The sequence below is a fragment of the Talpa occidentalis genome, unplaced genomic scaffold (genome assembly GCF_014898055.3).
Source record: "Talpa occidentalis isolate TD23 unplaced genomic scaffold, MPIMG_talOcc4v2.1 talOcc4.12, whole genome shotgun sequence".
NCBI lineage: Eukaryota > Metazoa > Chordata > Mammalia > Eulipotyphla > Talpidae > Talpa > Talpa occidentalis.
In genome coordinates, this window is record NW_023601212.1 from 4,974,050 (window position 1) to 4,992,202 (window position 18,153).

Genomic DNA, 18,153 nt, shown 5'->3' on the forward strand with positions numbered 1-18,153 from the left:
CAACCGTGCGTAACACGCCCGCTGGGGATGGGCGCTAGGAGCAAGGGAGAGGGGTCCGCGTGGTGGTCTCATTGGAGGTCCTGGGGCCCACTGAGAGGCGACCTGCGGGAGAGGGGCCAGCAGAAGGTGCAGGGCCTGCAGGGTTCTGGAGGGAGATGGCCTGGGCCAGGAGCATGAGGAAGCCTGGGGCTGTGTGAGAGCGGGGACGGCGGCATAGGGCGGCAGGCCAAGGTTCTCCGCGGTGTCCTACAAGGCCTCTTCACGCTGTAGACTTTGGGAGCCACTTACGGTCTCTGTCACATGATGTATTTTTTAAAAAACCTTTTAAAGATGTAAAACCCATCCGCGGCTCTCAGACTATGTAAAAACAGTGCTGGGGTCGGCCCCAGGGGGCATCGTTTGTCAGCCTCCTTACAGGCCGCTGCAAGGCAGGGGTTCACAGAGGGTATGTCTGGCTCTGGGGACAGGGGTATCATCCCCATGACTGTGGAAGGGGTGCCCAGCAATGTAAAACACAGCTCAACACTAACTTTTACTACACTGCTTTCGACACTGCTCTAGAATGTTCTCCATCACAGCCACTCTCTGAAGAGTGCTCCCTGTTGACAGATGGGAAAATGAGGTGGGGAACGGTAAAGCCACTCGCTCAGGGTCCGGAGGGGGGACCTGGCTTCAGCACCTGTTCCTGATGCCCTGAGCTGTCCTTCCATCAAGGCAGAGTCAGCAAGACGACAAAGTGAAGACTGAGCAGGTCTAAAAGCCTGTGGGAAAGAGAGGGAGGAGGGGACGCGGCGACAGCGGGGATGGGAGATGCTTATTTCCTAGTCCAAGCCAGGTGTCAGTCGCCCTGGTCTCCCCCACTCACCCCCATATTTAACAGAGTGCCCTCAGCCTGCCTCCAGCCTGCTACTGTGCTCCCACCCTCTGCCCTCATGGGGAACACCCTCGCCTGGCTCCCTGCCCCAGTGTCATCTCTGTCCCACTCCGTCTGCCATCACTGTCTGCTGCAGCAGGTCTAATCACACGTCTCCGTCCCCTAACGTCGGTCTGGCTCCCTATCAGGGAGTAAGATTGCCTTAGGGTGGCGCCTGCAAAGCCACTGGCTCCCAGCCTGCCCAGCCGCCTTTTGATCCCTGCCCTGGTCTCGGGCGCTCCAACCAGCTGCCCCCAGCACGCCCTCGTAGCTCTGGGTCGCCTTTGCCCACCCGCCCCTGAGGGGCCTCGCCCCTTCGTCCTTTCCTGGTGGCCCCCTCAGTCTCCATCCTTCCAGACCCAGTGCGAGCGGCCCCCCATCACCCCCCGCACCTTCCTCCCGGACACTCTGGGCTCCCACTGCTGGGGATCCCGTGATTACTTGATAAGCCACCACCCTTTGCTCATCGGGGCCTCGGGGCTGGGGATCCATCTCAGGCGCCGTTCTCCTGTGTCAGGTATTCTAAATAGCATTGGAGGCTTTCAAGAATTATTATTTGGGGAGATGCAGGGCCCTTTCAGCAGCCGTGACTCCCCAGACAGCGCCGGGTCAGCCGGGCAGAGCCAGGCGGGCTCCTCACCCCGAGCTCCTCGAGGGTTTCGCAAACTCTTTTGGTTGTTTGAGAAGTTGCAGCTTATGCTGCGGTGGTTTTCTCTTTGTTTTCCCAATGTCCTTGGTATCGTGTCTGTTTTCTGTTTTACCCTCTGAGAAAAAGCATCTCAAGGTTTCTGGGGTTTGAATTGGTAATTTATAGCTAAAGGGATGTTTAAACCTGTTAGGTTTTGGGTTTTTTTTTTTTTGTATATTCACATCACTTTTTTATTCTTTTGCCCACCGCCCCCCTTCTATCTCCTTAGTCCTTCCCCCCAACCCCTTCTCTTAACCCAGAGCCTTCAGCATTTACAGATCTACTAGCTCCTTTACGTATTTCACTTTGTCAAACCAGCTACTGTTTATTTTTGTCATCCTGACTTGCTTTACTGTGCGTTCCCTGGAGCTCACAGCTCCCTGTGGACAGCGTGTTCCTCTTTCCCTGAGGCCGGGGAGTGCCCCCGTGTGGGTAGAGGGGGCTTCTAGATCCCAGGGTGGTCGCGGGCATGTCCTCGCCGTCATGAGCAGGGTCGCCACAGGCGTTGCAGAGCTCCTGGATTTTGCACTGATGGCGTCATGTTCCTTGGGTGGCTGCCAAGAGTGGGATCGCATTTTTAAGATGAATCCAAATCACTTCCCACAAAGGCTGCACCCATTCATGTTCCCGCCAGCTGTGGACTGTGGCCTCTCCGGTGCTTATGGGTGGGATCTTGGAGCATGTGCCTGACTCACGGGAATGAGGCGGCATCTGTCTAGGGTTTAACCTGCATCTCTCCTCTTGGAAATGATGTCCATGTATCTGCTGTCCTTCTCCTCTTTGATGAACTGTCTGGTCAGATCTGCTGCCCACTTATTGATTGCACCATCACGTTCTTCTATTCAGCCCCTTCCCAAAGGCCTTTAGGGAAATGCTGTCCGTCTTTCTCTAGTTAGGTGCCAGAGGCAGGTATAAGGAGCTACCAGTTTGCCCCTTGCTCCACTTCTTTGACTCTTTACATTTATTTCCTATTTGATCCTCCCAAAAGCCTTCTAAGGTAAATGTCATTTATTGTTCTGCGCAGATGGCTAATTAGACTATCTCAGGAGGACTGAGTCATTGGCCAAGATCAGAGAGCTGGTAATAGCGCAGTTCAGAATCAAGGTTGCAACCCGCATTGGAATCCTCTATTTTGGAAGAGAAAGACTGATCCTATACCAAAATGTCCCCAGTTCTGCAACCCTACATGTGGGAAAAGACACTGAAGTAGCGGGTCTTTTAATACAGTGTTGATATATGGTGGGTGCATAATGGTTGTCGTTCACTTTTTTTTTTAAGATTTATTTGTTTATATAAGCACTGCGGCACAGGCCAGAGGTGCAGGAGGGTGAGAGAACTCACCAGAGACAAAGCAGGGAGAAGAACAGGCAGAAGGACCGAAGTACACTGCTGAGGGGAGCAGCGAGCGAGGCAGGAGAGGTCTGTCACGCCATGTGGGAATCTCCCTGGCCAGCTGGGAATCGAATCCGTGCTGCAGAGGCTGCGGACAGCCGCGCTCAACCCGTTGCGCCACCGGGGAGGCCCTGGTTGTCATTCTCTTTAAGCTTTCTTAACTTTAATTTGAGACATACATAAAGGATGGTGAGGGTATTGTTTCATTTTCATTTTATTTTAATTTTCCCCTTTTCTACATCTTAAGTTTAAATTCAGGTAACAGAGACATAGGTGACATTTTTTCATGCAGCCATATCAGTGTTTCTTATCAGCCAGGAATCTTTGCAGGTAAAGAGTTTGTACCACGTCTTGTACTTCAGAACCATCGCATGCAGCCAGCTGGTTTTATGCCCAAGAATGTTCAGCTTTGTTCTTTCTTTTCCCTCTAAGATGACTCACCTATAGCAGTTTGCCTTAGTTAGTCCTTATCTTTATTAAACAAGGATAACTAAAGGTCTTGGTGCTAGACATGACTTTAGACATTCATTTGGAGAAATGACATCTTAACATCAACAGAAATTCCTTATTCATCAAGGAATATTTGAGCCAGCAGCCTCCCCCCTGCAAAAAAAAAAAAATCTTTAAAGCGAAGGTTTATTAATAATGATTAAACTTCTCTCACAGGCAGTGTGCGAGCTCCTTCACCCATGCCCGGTGACCGGGCCCTTGCCTGGGTCTCTGCCTGCCTCCCCAACCTCAACTTCACTTTCCCTTTATGCAGAACCAGAGTGATCTTTTTCTCCACATCATGCCCCAGAGGGGGAACTAGACAGCCTGAGGGGCGCTGGGGCGCTGGGCAGTCTCCATGGCCACTGCCCACCAGCCGCATGTGTGTTTCAAGCCACCAAGCATCTTTGACTCAGACTTTTCAGAAGCAAAAGTAACTTCAAATGCCCTTTGTGGTGATCTAGGGTTTCTCGCCATGGGCTAAAGTCTTAGTGTGTGATCAAGATATTTTTTATCATAGGTCATCTAGCAGTGTCAAAAGGTTCTGAAGAGTTTTCTGAACCCCAAAGAAAGGAAAAACAGAGAATTCTGGGGCCAGAGGAGCCTGAGGGAGACAGGAGCTGCTCCCCAGACTTAGAAAGGGGAATACACACGGCCCTGCCCTCCCGTACCTCCAACACGCTAGGAGGCCCGTAGCCCTGATTCCACGGGAGTAATAAGTAGGACAGTCCCATGTGATCTTCCTGTGGACATGGCACATTCAGCCCACACACTTAGTCAGGTGCACATGTCTGAGTCCAGGTCCCAGAGACAGCTACCTGGGGGCATCACAGGAGGGGGCTGTCCTGATAACACCCCGGCTAGCAAGACTGTTCTGGAGACCCAAGAAGGAGGGCGGGCTGGGAGACATCAGCTTTCAGGGCACACAAGAGAGTGGTTAGTTCTGTTGGGAGGGGACCTAGCTCAGTAGATGGCATATCTGGGGGTAAAGAAGTGCATGAAGTTCTTGCAGGTAGGGTGCTCCCTAAGACATGAGTCATGCGGGGTGACAGCTTCCCTTCCTGACCATTTCCTTCTAGCAAAACCGTGACCACACAGCCTGGGCCTCACCTGTGCTGTGGATACATTTTTCAATCCCACCAAACATAAGGCAGGAGAAAAGTAAAGCAGCCAAAGACGGGCTTGCACCAGGCCCCTCAGGTCTCCACTCTGGGTGCCCCTGCCCTTCCTGCCACCATCTCCCACTGCAAGGACGAGGCTGGTAAACCCAGGCGTGAGCAGGCTGACCAAGCACTTAGCTCGACAGCGATGCAGCTCCCAGATACGAATGACACTTGACGCTCGCCCTTGGGAGAGGTCAAAGTGCGATGAGGCGGTGTGATTAAAGCCACAGTCACCGGCCGCGTACAGGGATCAGAGGTAAAAGACAGGCACGGCCTAGGCCATGAAGACAATGAGCAGGGGGCAGGGTGGCCCCGAGGGACTCTGGCCCTCAAGTGTGATTGGGGTCCAGGGTGCAAATGCTGACAAGAGGTGAGGCTGGGAGGGCTGCGCCCTGGAGTGTCTGGCGTGACCAGGCCAGGGAGTCAGGACTTTATACCAAAGTCATGGGGATGCTAATCAGGTGCCACTCGGTGGCCACCCAAGGCAGTCAGGGCCTCGGATAAGTGATCAGGGCTTGCACCTGCACAGGGGGAGGGTCTACACAGATGGGAGGAGGTTTCAGAGAGCGGAGAGAATGGAGTGGCCCCAGGGCTGACTGCTGTGGGGAGTGTCAAGTCCAAATTCGCTGGCTGCAGGGCCAGGTGTTTCCAGCTCCATGGCACCAGGTGGAGTCTGCCAAATGGATGCCAAGAGATCTGAGCATCCAGGCCTGCGGTCCCACCTGCAGAGCGCGCCCCAGACCCTGGGGTGCGGTGCTCAGCCAGATAGGATGCTCCCAGCTGGCAGGGAACACAGACAACCGGGCTCATGACTCGGGAAACCTGGGGGCCCAGCCACTAACAGAGCTTGTGTCAAGGAACTGTCCGGCCTGATGAAGATCTTATGCAGGCTCCCGTCCCCGCTGCATGCATGATGTGTGGGACATTGGAAGCACCCCAGGAGCACGTGTCGAAGGAGTGTACCTGTCTAGTAAGTGGTTCCACAGCCATTCCAAAAGATTTCTATGAGAAAGAAATTGTAAAAAAAAAAAAAAAAAAAAAATTCTGAAATATCTTTTACAGTATGGTAAAATGTTGTGATATAATCACAAGCAGAAAGGGAGGATGCAAATTGTCGTATTTTGTAGGTTAGAAATGATCAGGAACAGCTTGACCAATTTAAAATACTAAAGGAGAGAAACTTGCTCAGTGGGAGTCATGGTTCTTTGTGGCTTGTGGGAAGGGCAGTGGCTGCCTCTTTCTTAATTAAAACTAGAAACTCCTCATCTGCAGTAATGTTGCCCTTTGCACCGGGGAGCCCAGGAAAGCCTGCTTCTTGCCCACTCGGCCTGTGCCAGCCTTTCCCTAGGGCCTGGCCCCCTCTGAGCCCTGCCCGTCTCCGCCCTGCCCTTCAGGTCACAGCTAGGCTCTCTCCTGTGTCAGCCTCGGGGCACGCTCCCTTGGGGCCCCTGGCCCGCCTGTTCCGACCCTCCGTGGTAGGTCAGAGCCCAGCTTCCCACTGCTGCTCTCAGGCCGGTCATGAAGCCCCGTCCACTCCCTGACCTTGGCCCAAGGCTGAGAGCAGCTCCAGGCAGGCTAGGCCGGCCGGCAGCCTGGCCCTCTGGCTCTTAGCATTGCCCTAACGTCAAAAGGCACTGAGAGGACCCAACCCCTACAGACAAACTGTGGGTTTACTGGACCTGCCGGCAGGCCCCCAACAACCTCTCACCCAGATGCCATCCGAGGCGAGGCTGAGCTCCCCGTGGCGTACACTGGGGACCCTTCCTGCTTGAAATCAGCAAGTTCTTAAAGTTACCGGCCTGCATTCATCTGGTCTCTTCCTTCCTCGTCTGGTCCTTTTTTCTCCCTCAAATTTACAAGCATGTCTTGAGGGTCAGTCAGCACAGCGGGTGTCCCAGGCCCTGCATCCTCTCCATTGCCTCACTGTGCCCAGAGCCCCCCAGACAGTGGCCTCCTCTCTGGGGCCACAAGGCAGATCTCTGCACAGAGTTAGTCTTGGTTTGTTGAAGGAAACGTTTTGAACAGCGTCCTACCTTTATCTTCCTCAATTTTGTTCGTTGATTTTCTGTAAATGGAAAACTCTTCCTCCAAAAAGGCACCTCTTTTTATACCTGTCACAGTCTTATTTGTCTCCCCAAATTAAGGTACAGTGCCCCCACTTACCTGTGATTTCAATTAGCCACAGTCAACCAAGGTCTGAAAATATGACATAAAATATTTTCAGACAGAGAACGAGCATATTTACATAATTTGGGGGGAATTAGGAAACCATTCTAATTTTTACTCATAAATTCATTAATCTAAACAACAAGAGCAGATGTACAGAGCTGTGTCAGGAGCTCCACGGACGGGGCTTCCACCCTTTCAGACACGTCCCAAATGTTTGGGGGACACACACCGGGTGACAAAAACACAGCGAAGCTGGCAGCACCAGATGTCAGCTCATTCCTGCATGTTCTCAATAAGTTCTTCCTGCTGTTTGCCTTTCACTTTTCCAACTTGCTGTGATTTGGCTTCAGGTCCCGGAATTCTTTTCCTATCACTGCCCGCCTTCAGCCTGGTGGTTACCAGCCCCCCCCCCCCATGAGGACAGTCGAGCCTCAGCCTTCCCGGCCATACCCGGCCCACATGGACAGCACGTCTCCCTGGGCGCCCCAGCTGCTGGCAAGCTTGCTGTCTGGTGCCCCGTAACCGCTAGGACCCAGGGTTCCTGGCACCTGAACGTGGAGCTGCCACTGGTGCCCCGTGGTCCTTGAGGGGGCCTCTTGGTGTGTGTTCCCCCGCCCCCCACCACAGCACATGTGGGCAGTGAAGTGGTCTCCACTGCAGTCCATGAGGACCTGGCGGGGCTGGCTTCTCATGGCCATAGTCTGTCCACAGTGTGTTGTCGTTCTATTTTATTATCAGTTCCATAGTTGAGCTACTGTGGGCCTAATTTATAAACAAAACTCTCCAAAGCACATATGTTTAATTCATAGGGATGCCTGGGAGAAAACGCAATTCCCCTGGGGTCAGGTGAGCTGGCGCTCAGACATCCACTGGGGTCTTGGGCCATCCCCCAGGTCCCCAGCATAAGGGGACACTACTGTTGTTTGCCGTAAGGTCCTTGGACATTTTTAATGGCTGTCTGGATTTGATGTGATGGGGTAGGGAGGAAGAATCAGGGCTCTTTCTGGCTCACAGCTGCACACCAGGCTGTGGTCTAAGCCCCACGTACCTGTTTTTGTCCTTTGTCCCCTGAAGCAATAGTTCAGTTTTTCCTTTATTTCATTTGTCTTCTTATATTTTTACTCTTTTTTTATAGTCTTGCTTGTGTAACATCAAAATGAAGCAGGCAAAGAAATCAATGAGTTGTCTTGGCATCGATCCAGTCTATTCTCAGGTGGCTGAAAAGCCCAGAACTGTGAACTGAAGACTTCATTTTGTATCAGATTTTCTTAATTGTCTCCCGAACACTTGCTGGTGCTTGCTAGAACTCTCTAGAGAGAGGTGGCACTCTCAGCCTGAAAGACAGGTATTTGCTGGAACAAAGAATGGGGGCAGGTGGGGGGGGGGGCCTGATATGAGAACAGGAGCAGCAGCTTCAAGCCCAGGCCTTGGAAACTGCTGCACCACTGGGAAGGAGGCTCCCAGCTGCTCTACTTGCACGGCCTTTTGCAGAAAACGGCGGGGAACTCTGTGCTGTGCTTTCAAAAGGTGTTTCCACTTGCTTTACCACTGAGCAACAGCAGAAATCTGCCATGTAAAATATAAAATTATTGCTTGAAAGTTGATCTCTCTAGAAGCCAGTGAGCTTCTAGAAAACGTGATTCAGATGGCACTTAAAGTGTCCTATTGCGCTTCCTTGAAAATGATTTTCAAGAGGTTTCTAAGTGAAGTCTTGTTAATGGAGTTTCCTTGTGGGGCCTTATGATCCCTGCAAAAGCTGAATAGGTGTGTTTGTTCATTGGGGGAAAGTCCATCCTGTCAAGGGCTTAGAACAGACGGAGGGTCACATGGCAGCCCGAGGACACTAGAAAGTAGCCCCGGTTACCTGAACCCCGTACAGCAGCATCCTTTGGGGAGCAAAGTCACGGAGACCAGATCACGATGTCTGTCCCACAAGCCTAGCCCCCTGACTCACTCCCAGACCACTTGTTTCCTCAAGAAACCAAGATAAGACAGATATTTTAAAAACCATCTTGAGAACAGACTGCTGTCTGTGTGTGGCTGAGAACCAGGTTTTTCCCTCCAGGCAAAGAACCTTTTCCATTTTCACTCTTCACTTCTTATTTTCGTCCCTGCCCTTCCCCAGGCCCCCAGCAGGAACAGCTCTGCAGTAAGCAGCCGCCGCAGCCGGCAGGGGTGCGCAGATCGATGGCCCTCGCAGCAGAGGGCAGATGGTGCTAATTAGGCTCCAGGGTGGCCTTGATGGGGTGCAGACAGTGCTAGGCAGCAGCGCTCCCGAACCCCGCTCTGCGGGCCAGGCCCAGCGCACCCCTGCTGTCCATCCCCCCCGGCTGTCTGGCTTAGGAAGATGCAGTGGTAGAGGATATGTATTCGTGTCTCTCTCCAAATGCCCCAAAAGAAACCCCTTGAGCTGTCACCCTCCAGCCCCCTCCCAGTCCCGGCACCTAGGAATCTCCTTTCTGTTAATGGATTTGTCTATTCTGGACGTTTCATAGAGATGGGAGCCTATAAATGGGTGGCCTTTTACATTTAACTTCTTTTGCTTAGCATCTTGGTCCCCAGGTTCATCCCATCATATTAGTACTTCATTCCTTTTTATGGCTGCATAATATTCCACTGTGTGGATGAAGCACATTGTATTTATGTGTTTGTAGGTGGGCATTTGGGTCGCTTCCACTCTTTGCCCGTTGTGTATGGTTCTGCTGTGGACATTCATGTCGGTGTAGGTGTAAGCTTGACCCCTTCTTAGGCAGATACCCAGGAGTGGAGTTGTGGGATCCTATGGTGACTTCACGTTCACCTCTTGACTAAGGGACCGCCGGACTGGGATGCGCCATTTAGATTCCTGCCAGTAGCCCCACAGTTTTGTGTATGACGCCGTCCGTCTAGAAGTAAGAAAACTGACAAGGAGGTCTGAGGCTTCCCCGGCCCTGGCAGGCAGACCTCTGGGCTCCTGGCCACTGGTGCCCAGGGTGTGTTTCAAACTTGTGATTTTCTAGATAAGACAGGCAGACACAGAAACGACTGTCCTGAGGAAGAAGTTCTCATCCACAGTGCCCCAGGAGGAGCAGGAGGGCCTGGCCGTGGTGGGGGTGTCAGAGTGGGGAGCAGGAAAACAGGGCAGGCACCTTCCTCTGGTTTCCTCTGGGGGAATGGGCCAGGAGAGGATTGGCTCACTTGAATCATCTTAGTTGTCTGGTGCCTGACCCTAGGGTGATTAGGACCAGAGGGGACAGTGGCCCAGAACTACCTTCAGTGGCATGAGGGAGGCAGACTCCTCCGGGGACAGAGGCATTTATCTCAGCAGTCACACTGTGCGTCATTAAACTTTCTTGTGAAAGGTCCCTCCACCGCCACCCGAAACAGAAACATCTCGGATCCTTTTTTGGCAGCAGTGTAGTGTTAGAAAGATGTTAGATCACATGTATTCTAAGGAGATATGCTGTACTTGAGCAAATGAGGATGTTCTAGAATACAACTTCTCACAGTGACTTTTTTCTGTGTAGTCCTCATTTGTCAGCAATTATGTATTTGCAGATCACCCACTAAAAGGTATTTGTAACCCTAAATCAACATTTGTGGGATTTTGTTGTCTTTCTCAGACTTGCAGAACAACAAAAGTTGGAGTAACCCACGGTGGATGTCACCAGCTGAAGTTGAATTAAATGGCACTCTGCCTTCTTTTAGCTCAGACTGTTAAAAAAAAAAAGTCACTTCCCCCCCTTTTGCTGGTGATTTGGCTATTTAAATCATTCCCCAAGCAGAGGCCAGGAGGCTGTGATGCGCCTGATGGAGAAAACACTTGTGTTAGAGATGCATCCCTCAGGCGCGAGTTACAGTCCCGAGGGCCATCAGTTCAGTGTTAGTGCATCTGCTGTGTATATTTAATAAGATGTCTTTCAAGTGAAACGCCCACAACACAAAACTGTATTGACTGGTTGATGAAAATATAGGTGGAAGCTCACAGGAACCTAACTTGTCTTTCCCTAAGAGCACCGGTTGGGGATTTGCTAATTCAGTGTCCACTGGGACCTTCTAGAACACCACTCTTGTAAATAATGAGAATCAGCTGCAACTTCATATTTTGAAATAAGTTTAAGACCCACAAGAAGGTGCAAGACCAGCTCCGAGTTCCTAGGCACCCTCAGCCGCCAGCCGCCAGGCATTGGCGCCTCCCTCGGCCGCGGCGCGTGGGTGGGTATAGCTACATCCGTGTCACCAAAGCCACAGCCGGGGTGCAGAGCTGTTCCGTCACCCAAAGAAAAATCATGCTTTTTCATAACATCACAGTGGACTATTTTAACCCTTAATTTTAGCCCTTAAGACTAAAATCCTATGGCGTTCAGCCCACTCACACCGCTGTGCAGCCTGCCCCACTCTCCGGCTCCAGAACTCGCTCATCTTCCTAAACTGGAACCTGTCCCCACTGAACACCAGCCTCCCCCAGCCTCCCTTCCTCCCCCAGCTCCCCTTCTTCCCCCAACCTCCTCCTCCCCACAGTCCTCTTCCTCCTCCCTCACCTCCCCCCACTCCCCGCTCCTCCCCAGCTCCTGGCCTCTGCCACCCGCCAGTGCTTTCTCTGGTGCTCTCACATTCGCCCGCTTGTGGCTGACTGGCCTCACTCAGCCAACGTCCTCAAGGCTCATCCACGTCGTGTTAGAATTTCCTTCCTTTTTGTGGCTGAATAAAATTCCGTGAAACTGATTTCTTGGCACTGCTCCGTGGGAGGCACTGTCCCCATTCTAGCGGGGAGATGATGATCAAGATAAATCCGTAGGGCCTCCCCGGTGGCGCAGCGGGTTGAGCGCGGCACTGTGAAGCTGTGCGCAGCCTCCACAGCGCAGGTTCGATTCCCAGCCAACTAGGGAGATTCCCACATGGCGCGCAGACCTCTCCTGCCTCGCCCGCTGCTCCCCTCAGCAGTGTACCTCACCCCTTCTGCCTGTTCTGCTCCCCGCTCTGGCTCTGGTGAATTCTCTCACCCTCCCGCACTTCTGACTGTACCCAGTGCTTGTATAAATAAATAAATAAATCTTTAAAAAAATTTATTTTATTTATGCACACAAGAACTGAGGTGTAGGTCAGAGGTGCAGGGGTGAGAAGATCCACCAGAGACAGAGTGGGGAGCAGAACTGGCAGATCTATTGAAATCCACTGCTGAGGGGAGCAGCAGGGAGAAAGGAGAGGTCTGCTGTGCCATGTGGGTAGTTCCCTGGCCGGGGATCGAACTCATGCTGCAGTGGCTGCCGATAGCTTGATAGCGCTGAGACTTAACCCCTGCGCCACCAGGAGGCCCAAATGTATTTTTTAATGCCACTGGTGTCATTGACTAAAACAGAGTTTTCCGGTGCAGCTAAGCAACCTGTTTCCACTAGGTTTGCCGTAAATGATCACCGGGTCAAATAGGAGGGGCAGATTAGCCTAATTGACAATATAGCTTGATAGGGAGTTTCTGCAGTTTGATAGGGAATCAGGGAGCCCCGTGCCTCCTCCTATCTCAGCTCTTAGGTCAGCCTGAACAACCTGCTTACAAAATTTACTGCATAAAACCAGAACCGCCCGTCCGCTTTGGTGGTCAAATTCTATCACCGCGACTGTGAACAGCACCTGTGGCTAAACAGCCTGCCCGGTGGTCTCTGGGTCTCAGTCACCCCAACATCCCCCTCAGATTAATTACAATGGTGCGCTGTGTGGGCTCAGACTCATCAGGGTGAATGTAAACTGCTCTCTGCTTCCCCACCCCCTCCCGGACTGAAGGGTGTCAGGGTTTTTTTTTTCTGTTGTTGTGTGATTTCCACACTAAATGGTCTCAGTGGGGACCAATTTCCTGCCCTACAACCTGCTGCTTCAGCCAATACAGTCGGCAAAGACGCAGCCTTGCATTTCTAGAAGGATCGCACAGAGGTATAAGAGGCACAGCCCGGCCACGCCTGGCTGTGCCCCTGCCGTGGACATGGGGAACACACATTCCAAAGGCGGAGACAGAAGCGGGGCTCTCCACGGCCGCCCTGAGCTGTCTTTCTATGGCTCTTTTCCTAGGAAATGGAGCGAGAATGTCTTTTTAGATAACGAGCTGCTGACCTCCAAGATCCTGTCCGTGCTGCGGCCGGCGCAGTCGGAGCGGGGCCACCTCCGCTTCCCCGCCCACTTCCTCAGCACCAACTCTGTCTTTGCCTCTGTCGCAGCGTCCCTGAAGGAGCACCCAAGGGCCACCCTCTTGTCCGAAGGCAGCCCGGCCCTGCCCAGGAATGTCGGCATGACCGTGTCCCAGAAGGGGGGTCCGCAGACAGCTCCCAGCCCGGCAGGAACAGGGACTCGATCCGGGTAAGCAGGGGTCAGCTCTGTCAGCTGGAGGGAGGGAGTGGGGTACGGCGTTGGCAGCCTCTGAAAGGAGACCCCCTCCCAGGTCCGTGTGAATCTGCTCTGGATCCCCAGCCAGGCAGGGAAATGCCCGTCAGCACTTGCCCTGGAGAGTCTTCCCTTCTCCTGTCTCAGAAGAAGTGTTCTGGGTGTGTCTGACCCCGGGGGCCAGTTTGCCTGGATCCCTCCCAGGACCTGTAGATGGGGCTCTGTGCTGGGCCGATGCTGGGAGTCCCTGGGGGGTGGCCTGGCGGAGGTGTCTGTGGTTTACACCTTTGCCTGGCTTCAAGGGCTCCTGGCGGTGTCGGGTAGCAAGCCCGCTGCCTGAATAAGACATGGCTCCTGAGGTCCTTGTGCAAGTCGGGGTCGGGGGAGAAACCGATTCCCTGTCCTCCGAGGGGTCTCCCTCTACCCTCTGCTGTGAGGCTGCGTCTGTCTGACTCTTGCTAGAAAAGCCCAGTGGGCTCCAGTGGCCAGTAAAGGAGGCGGGTAATTAACTGCCCCTGGAATGCTCATGAGCGTTTAGTGAAAGTGAATCATGGTGCAGGGGTGCTGGCGTCACATGGACAAGTCACCTCCTGGTCCTCAAACATCATCTGTGACAGAGCAAAGGCTTATGTTGAAATCTGGAAAGTCCTAAAAGAGCATCTGATCAGCTGGAGTGACAATCTAGAATGAGAGAGAGAGAGTGTGTGTGTGTGTGTTTGATTCAGTTTTGGAGATAATTGTTTCTTTTTATTTAGACCAGCCACGGGAGAGATGGATGAAGTCGATTCTGCTTTTCTGAAATTCAAACAGGCAGCTGATGATGCTCTCTGGCTGACATCTTCAAATGCTGAGTCCATTTATGTGGAAGGTACAGTCCCCTGGATTTCCCCTTCCCCAGGAGTCCCCAGGGCGCCACCCATACCTGGAAGGGCCGGGACCCCATTGGCTTGTCCTCAGGAGTGACCAGAGCCCACCCGGCTCCAGGCCCAAGCAGCCGCCTTTTATTCTCCCCAGATCCCTACACCGCCTCGCTGAGGAGCGAGATTGAGTCTGACGCCCACGAGTTCGAGGCCGAGTCCTGGAGCCTCTCCGTGGACTCAGAATACGCAAGGACACACAAGAGGGAGGTGGTGAAGAGACAGGATGTGCTTTATGGTGAGGCGCCCCCACCGCCACGCTGCCCTCCACTCCCTGCTTTCCTTCCTCTCCTCTCTGGGACTCAGCCGCCCACATGCCCTTGACCGTGTTGCCTGCCCCCGCGGCCTCCCCAGGGCCACTCTGCCCTCAGTGCCAGGACAAGGTGGCTGGAGGGTGCTTGGGGAGCACTTGTCCCTAGGGACGCGGTGCCTGCATGCCCAGGCCTCACCCCTTACCTTGTTGAGAGAGAAGATGGCCCAGGACCCGTACCAGCTGCGCCGGGTAACCACAGCCAGGCCTGGCGTGGCTGCGAACAGGAGGTCCTGGAGACACGCCCCTCTCTGTGTGTGCTTCCCCTCAGCTGCAGGCCAGCCACTGTCTTTTTTTTTTTTTTTTTTTAAATACAAGCACTGGGTACAGTCAGAAGCGCGGGAGGGTAAGAGAATTCACCAGAGGCAGAGCGTGGAACAGAACAGGCAGACGGACGAAGTACACTGTTGAGAGCAGCGGGCGGCAGGAGAGGTCTGCGCGCCATGTGGGACCCTTGCCGGCGGCCAGGGATCGAACCGGTGCTGCAGAGGCTGCGGGCAGCTTCGCGGCCCAGCGCTCAACCGCTGCGCCACCGCAGAGGCCCCTAGCCACTGTCTTGATGCTGGTTGCGGGGGTCGCCAGACACAGCACAGAGTCTCTCCTCATGCCAGGCGCCCCACGTAGGTCCCTCCAGGAACCGACCCCAGATCAAAGCAAGAGAGGTTTCCCCAAAGCAGACACACTGGGGCCTGAGACCTTTCTTTCCCCACAGCCCTCACTTGTTTTTCTTATGCTACAGGGGGTCCTCCCTCCCTGGGAATTGTCCCCCACTGCTGGGGTTGTGTTTTCTGGAGACATGTCTTCACTCTTCACCCAGGTGCTCAGGCATGCCCACTGGGCTGGCTTCCTCCCGCTTTTGCCCGCAGACCTCTCTGCTGGGGCCAGAGTAGGGTGGGGTGCGATAGGGAGGAAAACCCAGTGGTGTTCCCCAGGCCCCAATGGTCCTGCAGAAACAGTGATGGCCAGGCCAGACGCTGCTGTGCTGGCAGCCCTGGGCCCTGCTGTTGAGCTCAAAGAGCTCTCAACACTGGTAGCCCTGTCCTCTGCCCCCCCCCCCCCCACCCCCGCTCTGCCCCTCTCCAGGCACACAGTGTCCCCTCCCTCCTCCGAACGCCTTTCCCTCTGGCCTCTGGCATCGTCACCCACGTGTCTAAGCAGCCTGGCGCTAGCGCAGCACCTTGTCTTAGGCTTACAGGGCAGTGTGCATGGTGCCTGTGGCCCACCCCAGGTCCATGCCAGCTGGCAGAGCCCGTGGGGGCACATGCAGTGAGCCTGGGCGCCAGGCGTCCTGCCCACAGGGTGAGTGCTATCTGTGTGTCCCTGCAGAGCTGATGCAGACAGAGGCGCACCACGTGCGGACCCTCAAGATCATGCTGAAGGTCTACTCCAGGGCGCTGCAGGAGGAGCTGCAGTTCAGCAAGAAGGACATAGGCCTGCTCTTCCCCTGCGCCGACGACCTGCTGGAAGTGCACAGCCTCTTCCTGGCCCGGCTGAAGGCGCGCCGCCAGGAGTCCCTGGAGGAGGGCAGCAACCGGAATTACACCATCCAGAAAATCGGGGACCTCCTGGTGCAGCAGGTGGGCGCGGCGTGAGGGCACCCTGCTGTCGAGAGCCTGCTCCCCAGAGCAGCGGTCTAGAGCCCCAGGCCCCTGCAGAGGTGTTTGCCCAGACACCCCTGAGTTGTGTTCCGGCTCTTGGTGGACTTTTAGTTTTTGCTTTTGACCTCGGTGTATCTAGCTGTCAGACACCTGCCTGTGGACAAGTCTGATCCGTGGGTTGAGTTGTGGTCAGCACCTGAGCCTGGGCCGAGATTGACGCGGGTGACTGGCCTCCTGAGTGCACGGAGTATCCTGGATCACTGAGTGCATTTGATTCGAATATCCCTTGGCATTTTTTTTTTTTTTGAGATTTATTTTTTTTTTTTATTTATACAAGAGCTGGGGTATAGGCCAGAGTCACGGGAGGGTGAGAGGACTCACCAGAGACAGAGTGGGGAGCAGAACAGGCAGGCGGACCGAAAACACTGCTGAGGGGAGCAGCGGGAGAGACAGGAGAGGTCTGCACGCCATGTGGGATTCTCCCTGGCTGTCCAGGAATCAAACCGGCGCTGTGGAGGCTGCGGACAGCCTGCTGCACTCAACCCGCTGTGCCACCGGGGAGGCCCGGCTTTTACATTTTTAAACTTCAGCTGAAGTTTATTCTTCCTCCCTGGACTTGGGAAACGGCCACGGCACCTGTGACGGGAGTCCCTCAGCACCCACTCACTCTGCCTGTCTCGTGCCGGGTGAGGAGGCGCCTGCCCGAGGCATTTTTCTGACTGAGAAGCATGAAACAAAATCGCCGGCGTCCAAACCTGCATCTTAGCACAGTCAGATGAGCTGGAGGATTCCCTGGTGGGTTTTTCTGTGTCTAATTTCAACATTTCTTTTTTCTTTCTTCAGTTTTCTGGTGAAAATGGAGAGAGGATGAAGGAAAAGTACGGCATCTTTTGCAGCAGCCACAATGAAGCTGTCAGCCACTACAAGTTGCTGCTGCAGCAAAACAAGAAATTTCACAGTTTGATCAAGGTGAAAATAATTTTTTTTAAATCAAAAATGTATCCTCTTTGCAGTAGTTTTTTCCCCAGAGAACTATAAGCCTTTGGAGCTCTTGGGATTAAGGCCACCTGACATCATGAGCCAAAGACAACTAGAAAGGGTTTTGGTGAGAAGGAAACAGAGACAGAGCTTTGTCCCCAGAACCTCACAGCTCCCCGTGGGTGGCCCCCTGACCCTCCCTGGCAGCAGCTGTTGGCGGTGGCCAGTGTTCCAGAAACATGGTGGCCGGGAGTACGGAGGGGAGCAGGACAGCAGAATGGAGAACAAAGCTGCCCTTGGCCTGCCAAGAAATAGGGGACCCCTTCTTGGGTCCTTAGCCAGAGGAGTGCCTCAGGGAGCCGTTCAGAAGGCACAGACATGGTCTCATTCCAGAGGGTCCCGACAGCCCCGCCAGGATTGGGGTGAGTGTGAGAGCATGTGTTCTGGCTTCTCTCTCCGTGGCTGGTGCACAGGCCCTTGTTAAGAACAGGCGAGGTGGTGTGGGTGGCTTCTCTATGCAGCAGGTGCTCCCTGCTTTCAAGGACCCACTGAAGCAGCCAGGAAAGCGCCCATGAGCCAACCGAGCAGGCGCCCTGCCTCAGCAGCAGCACTGACTGGCGTGGCAGGACCCAAGAAGGCAGTATGACGTGGTTTTGTTCTCCATTTCCCAGAAAATCGGCAACTCCTCCATCGTGCGACGGCTGGGCGTGCAGGAGTGTATTCTCCTGGTTACTCAGCGCATAACCAAGTACCCCGTGCTGGTAGAGCGCATCATCCAGAACACGGAAGGTGAGGCCCCAGGGGGGTCCACCCTCACTCCCCATTTTAGCAGGTAGAAGAGATCCCTGTGCCCTATGCCTCAAGCAGCTGGGCTCTGCAGCCACTTACAGGCCACCACCGAGCGGGGCCCACTGGCTTCTAGCGCCAGGTGCCTGAGCTCACTTGCTGTCGCCCCCCCAGCCCTAGCACCCTAGTCAGGGTCAAAGTAGGTCCTCAGTCCTATGGCCCAGACAGGCTCAGCGGGGACCCACCTCCATGTCACATGACCAGGGCATGGGGGGGGGGGGTGGGCGGGGGGTGCATAAAGGGAGGGGGGTAGGGCACGCAGCACAGCTGGCAGCTCCCAGAGGCCAAGGCAGCACAGGCCATGCCTCCCACTCCTCCGGGCACTGGCCCCCGCTGGGAAAG

General features: G+C 54.2%; 1 protein-coding gene across 2 annotated transcripts in view; it reads left to right on the forward strand.

Annotated features, from left to right (window-relative positions):
• The window catches only part of LOC119240423 (rho guanine nucleotide exchange factor 18-like), a 42,570-nt gene that overhangs the window by 11,428 nt on the left and 12,989 nt on the right, over positions 1-18,153 (forward strand). Inside the window, exons 2-7 of one of the 2 annotated variants that reach the window (XM_054692974.1) lie at positions 13,000-13,138; positions 13,918-14,030; positions 14,177-14,317; positions 15,716-15,966; positions 16,831-16,956; positions 17,637-17,754. In XM_054692974.1, the coding sequence (XP_054548949.1) occupies positions 13,071-13,138; positions 13,918-14,030; positions 14,177-14,317; positions 15,716-15,966; positions 16,831-16,956; positions 17,637-17,754 (817 nt within the window). In that variant the 5' untranslated portion in view covers positions 13,000-13,070. Of the gene's footprint in view, positions 1-12,619; positions 13,139-13,917; positions 14,031-14,176; positions 14,318-15,715; positions 15,967-16,830; positions 16,957-17,636; positions 17,755-18,153 lie in introns of those variants that run through there. The other variant, XM_037504799.2, reaches the window with a different exon arrangement.